Source organism: Merops nubicus, unplaced genomic scaffold (assembly GCF_000691845.1).
Source record: "Merops nubicus isolate BGI_N331 unplaced genomic scaffold, ASM69184v1 scaffold39319, whole genome shotgun sequence".
Taxonomy (NCBI): domain Eukaryota; kingdom Metazoa; phylum Chordata; class Aves; order Coraciiformes; family Meropidae; genus Merops; species Merops nubicus.
In genome coordinates, this window is record NW_008632395.1 from 1 (window position 1) to 5,729 (window position 5,729).

Genomic DNA, 5,729 nt, shown 5'->3' on the forward strand with positions numbered 1-5,729 from the left:
GAAAGGAGGTTGGAGTGAGGTGGGTTTCCTCTTGCAAGTAACCAGCGATAGGATGAGAGGAGATGGACTTAAACTGCACCCGGGGGGGGGTTAGGTTGCACATTAGGAAGAATTTCTTTCCTGAAAGAGTGGTGAGGCAAGGGAGGTGGGGAAGTCACCATCCCTGGAGAGGTTAAAAAACCGCATGGATGTGGTGCTTCAGGACATAGTTTAGTGATTGTGGTAGACTAGGTCGTTTAGTGGTCCCTGGTGTCAGCTCTGCTGGAGGAAGACGGGCTTTGTGTCTGCTGGATGGTCTGCAGCAGAACCTAGCAAAGTTATGGTTATGTCAGAGTTGAAGTGCAGTCATTTTGTTTTGTTGCCTTTTTGTTGTAATTTTGAAATAATCTGACTCACGTGGCCGAAGCAGGTCTGTTTAGTAGAAAAGACAAGGAGATAGAGAAATGGGGATAGAGAACATCCATAGAGTGGCAGTGCAGAAAACTTGCTGTGTGAGCCTTATGTGTGGGATTTGGCTGGAAATGATGGGAGAAGCATTTGTGCCCGGTGGTGATCAGAGGGTGTATCCTTTCCAGCTGAGGGCAGGGAAGAGGCTGGAATCCAAACCCTGTGAACCTGTGGGTTTGATAGCATCGATGGCACCATTTGTTCCCTCCAGACCAGTCACCGTGGTGCATAGTCCAGTGTCCCCGGAGAGCTGCTAACCTTGTCATCCTAAAAGCAAACAGTGCATCCACGTGACTTGCAACTGTGTACGGGTCCTTGGATTTCCTCTTTGACAGGCTGCTGATCGTTAACATAAGAACCGTGTTTCCTTCCTTATCGTTATCTTATCTTAAATAGTTTATGCATTTTACCGTGACTTATCTTTTGCCAAGTTCTGTAAACTTTCTTCTGTAGCAGGACAGTTGGGATTTTTTGTTGTGGCTTTGTGTAGTGCTGCGTGTTCTGTACTTCATCCCAGATGTTGTAAGACTGGTAGTTCATGGTGGCATACGAGGTAATACCAGGCCTAGCAAGTTGTTAATCTAGATATCCCTAGAGTTTCTTGTTACTCTTTTGTGTAACTAGTATATTGATTAATTTTCAAAATTCTGAGATTATTTGCTTTCTTATTTTGCTTCTCTTTTAAAGATTGTGCAAAAAATTAAATCCCTATTCATGTGATGCCATTTTCTTGTTCTGTAAGACTAGCCTATTTAAGTACATGTCTTGCTTTGGCATGTAATGAAGCTAATACAGATTTATTTTGTATTCATTTTTAAGCTTATTCACAGAACTCTAGCTGCTGATATTAATAAAACCGAAAATTTTATAAACATTCTTCTGTAGCAGAATGATCAGATTTTTTGTTGTGGCTGTGGCATAGTGCTACATGTTCTATGAAAACGTCTTCTAATTAAGTATATTTGCTGTTAACTGAGTACGGACTTTTGTGGAGAAGGTCAAGTGGCTCCAAATGTTTAAAAAAAAAAAAAAAAAAAAAGCCAACAAGTACACCATTTGCAATCAATATCAGGTTTAAAGTTAGGTTATATGCAAGATTTTTGCATTTTGGTAGTATATTGTCTAAAGAAGGATGCTGATGAAAAGTTAAAAGCTTTTGGTTTCCGTGCCTAGAGATAAAACTGTCGTTGGCTTGTGACACAGAACGTGGTAGTTACAGCATTTCTGTTTTATTTTAAGCATAGATGCTGCTGCACACAATTAGCTTTGTTAGGTTCCTCTTGGGAACTGGGCATTGTCACAGGTTGTAAGAATTGAGGAGCTTGTCTAATATCCAGCAGACTTCTGAAACGGAAAATCACGAGGTACAGTTGATTTCTACATAATTGGTTCCCTTGGTATACAGGGGCAGTCTCCCTTAGCACTAATTAAATCTGCTGGACTAAATTACCTGAGCCAGCCTGGGAACTAGATGCCCCAAGCAATTGCCAAAGACACTGAAATCGCATAGGTAAACATTTTTTTAAGTGGTTCAATGTGAAATCTCTCAGGTAGGAATGGGGTCAGGCACGGCATGATTGTTCCACGGAAAGCTGATGCCCTCAAAGTGATTGCCACAAAGTTTACATCAGGAAGGGGGCCGGGTCAGGCCTAGATATGGTGCTGTCCATGATGAATGTGTGCTATGGATTTTATCGTCTCAGCTTCAATTATATATTTGTGAAAACTTGAAACTCCTTAGAAATATATTTGACACAGTACGTATTAGGAAAGTAGATAGCAGCTTTCATGTATTTTTTAAAAAAAATTCTAAACCCATCTTGATGCAGAATAAAAGAAATTTAGGAATGAGTCTAAGACCTTTTGGCTTTTTCAGTATGACCAAGAGTCTCTACTTCCCTGCAGTAGTTCATTTCCTTCCTGAATAAGTTTAAGTCTGCATATGCAGAAACTCATAAATGCAACAGATAGTTTTAAGGCAAGTTTTAAAAAGAAGTAAATTACATCTGCTTTCAGCTTTTTGAGAAGGTATTTTTTTTCAGTATGCCCCAAACAACACCAGCCCTCCAGCTGCATCTCTGCTTGCTGCATAGGTTTTCTCCTGTTCTCATGCTGTTTTGCAGACTTTTTGTATACAGTAATTAATCCCAAGTCAGTTCTGCCTTGGGGGTCTTCTGCCAGCTACAAGTTTTTTTTTTTTCAGAGAAGAGTGAATGGAGCTGAGAAGCTCAGCAGTGTGTCCCATCCCGAACCGGTCTAAACCACTGCGGGAGAGGATAGGTTCTTTATGGATTACCCAGCATAAGATTAGGGCACAAACAAGGCCAGATATCAATGCCCAAATTCTACAATTTTATTATGTTATCTCAAAAGAACAATGTGACAGAGAAAGAGAGAGAGGTAGGAAAGGTGGTATGTTAAGCATAGGATAGCCATCACTGTGGATCCAGCGATGTCTCACAGGTCCTGACCAATATCCAGTGATTTCTTGCAGGACTTCTTTGCTGTCGTTGATGAGTTTTGTGGGGAGGGTCCCTCACCCACTCTCCGATGGTACCATTTTTATACAATCTGAGTCTCAAAAATCTCCCAGTTCCAGCAAACTTTGTGCATATGCATGGTGGGCTTGGTGTTAGGTGATGGTAGGTGTGGTCCACTTTGGTGCAGGCTTGGTGTGTCCCAGGTGGTCTTGGGGGGGGTTGCAAGGGGCTATCTTGGGGATCACATCACGCAACACCCTCCTCGAGGTCAGCGGCCTTGCACCCCTACACCCGCACTGTCAGTTGTTGGCAGATGCTGAAACCACAAGGCCAGTCTTTGCCTGTTGCTTAGCCACGAGGCCTTTGGTTATCCTTGCAACAGGAAATCTTGCAAACAATGTTTGAGGAGTAGCACAACTGTCACTTTTTACACAGTATTACTTTGTGTGTTCAGAAATTCAGCTCTGCTAGGTATTTCTTGTTAGTATGACAACGGGGAGTTGGTCATCTAAGCCTTGAAACAACTTTTTAGGTCTTCAGATGTATGGTCTGTGTTCGCTGAAGCTGTGAGATGTGATTTCTTGAATTTCTTTTTTTTTTTTTAACAACTTGTTTAATTTCTGAAGAAGTGAATAATAAAATAAATGAAATCTTTAAAATAAAACAAAAAAAATAGAATGAAAGGAGTTTGGTTTGGTTTTCTATTAGAGAAGATCAAAGTGAGTCTAGTCAGATGAATTCCATTTTAGACATCTATTGTGATTTTTTGTAGATGTCTGCATACAGTTATTTCGGGTTTAAGAGATGAGTTGTAGACATTTAAAATGAGAGTGTGGGAGAAAAGCTAAATGTGAGTGTTAGTCAAAAGAAAGAAAACCACCACAGAATTCCTGTGTATGTAGTGTTTTATTCAGGTATAGAATAGCCACAGCTGTTCCGTTTTTTACAGCGTAATGGTAGAAATTCTGTATAACTGCTAGACAAATTGCAGGCTCCTTATAGAATAATGTGTGGAATTTCAAATGCAGTATTTCATTTAGATTTGGGGAATTCCTTAGCAATCCTGCATCGTTACTTTCACTTGTCAATATAAACTTTACAATTTCTTTTACAGTATGTCATCAAAAAGCTAAACCTTAAAAATGCTTCCATCCGAGAGAGGAAAGCAGCAGAACAAGAGGCACAGTTGTTATCCCAGCTGAAACACCCAAACATAGTCACTTACAGAGAGTCCTGGCAGGGGGAGGATGCCCTGTTGTATATTGTTATGGGCTTCTGCGAGGGGGGAGATCTCTATCACAAACTTAAAGAGCAGAAGGGCAAACTTTTGCCTGAGAACCAGGTGGTGGAGTGGTTTGTCCAGATTGCCATGGCACTACAGGTAAAGTATAACTGTGTCACCTTCAGATAAAAATTTAATTTGGCTCTTTATGCATTTAAAAATGTCACATTTGTGCAACAGACTTTGAATTCCAGGTTGGCTGACTTAACATCAAAATGGTTATTAGCACAATAAAATTGTTCACAGGTCACTGCAGTCAAATTAACTATTTTAGATAAGAAATTGTTATTGTATTTTAGGATTACACCTATGTATCACAGTAGACAGTGACAGCGTTTGTAATGCTAGTCTGAAATTCTTCCCTTGTTTGAAGCTAGATTAAATTTACAAAATGTAGCTGAAAAATAAAAGCACATTATTTCAGAAGCATTTTGTGTTCTCTGGTTTTCCTGGTGTATTTTAGACTACTGATTCATAATTTCTAGTAAATTTTATCTTGCTCCATTGAAATTAAGCAATTGGAGGTTATCCAACTTTAAAGACAATCATCATAGCAGTGAAGACCAGATATATATGTAAACACTAAGAAATTGGTCAGAAAATACTTTTTTACATGTCTGATCACAACAGGCTTTATACAAGTCTACAGTACTCTCCGTTCTTGTTTATTGTGAGACTCATTTTCTTCTATGTTTACACAAAGCTCACCTTGTATTTTCCACCAAAATTTTATGCTTGTGACTAAGAAATGATTGTCAAGAAATGGAGGCAGCAGAAAGTGAATTAAAGTCTGAGTCTTGACTTTACGTATTTATTTCCTCTTTCCTGTTGTTTCCACACAGAGAGATTTCCCTAAAGTAGTGCCAAGTTTTGGGTCTGTGCCTATATCAGTCATTCTTAATGTTAATTCACTAATAATCTCTTTAGCAGGGGCACTCCTGATTTTGCTAGTGATGTATGTGTCTTTTCTGCATTTGTATTTTTCTCTTTTTGGCTTGTGTAATGTGATTTTACTTTTCAGTGTAGAAGGACCAATTGGGAATTACTTAACTTTATTTATATGTTTTTTCCTCCTAGTATTTACATGAGAAGCACATTCTGCACAGAGATCTGAAAACTCAAAATGTTTTTCTGACACGAACAAATATAATCAAAGTGGGTGACCTGGGGATAGCCAAAGTGTTGGAAAACCAGTATGACATGGCCAGCACTCTCATAGGCACACCGTACTACATGAGCCCTGAGCTCTTTTCTAACAAACCCTACAACTACAAGGTAGAGTATGTTCATGCAAATGTCATTTCTATTTCATTAGGCAACTTATTTTGTTTGTGTGAGAATGTTACAGTCTTATCTATTGTTTTTAATTTCTTGTAGCTTCCAACTCTTTTTAATATCCCCAAAGACCAAACAAAAATACACAGGGGGAAGATTTGCAGGAACCTTTATTTCTGGGACTGTTTGCTACAGTAAGTGGGAAATCCTAGCGTGTGATGAGTTGCCGCAGCCAAGGTGTTCAG

General features: G+C 39.4%; 1 protein-coding gene across 1 annotated transcript in view; it reads left to right on the forward strand.

Annotated features, from left to right (window-relative positions):
• Positions 1–4,041: 4,041 nt before the first annotated feature.
• Positions 4,042–5,729, forward strand: part of NEK4 (NIMA-related kinase 4) — a gene marked incomplete at its 5' end in the record, with an annotated part of 13,199 nt that continues 11,511 nt past the window's right edge. The window contains 2 exons of the mRNA XM_008947901.1: positions 4,042–4,308; positions 5,287–5,484. Of these exons, the coding sequence (XP_008946149.1) occupies positions 4,042–4,308; positions 5,287–5,484 (465 nt within the window). The remainder of the gene's footprint in view (positions 4,309–5,286; positions 5,485–5,729) is intronic.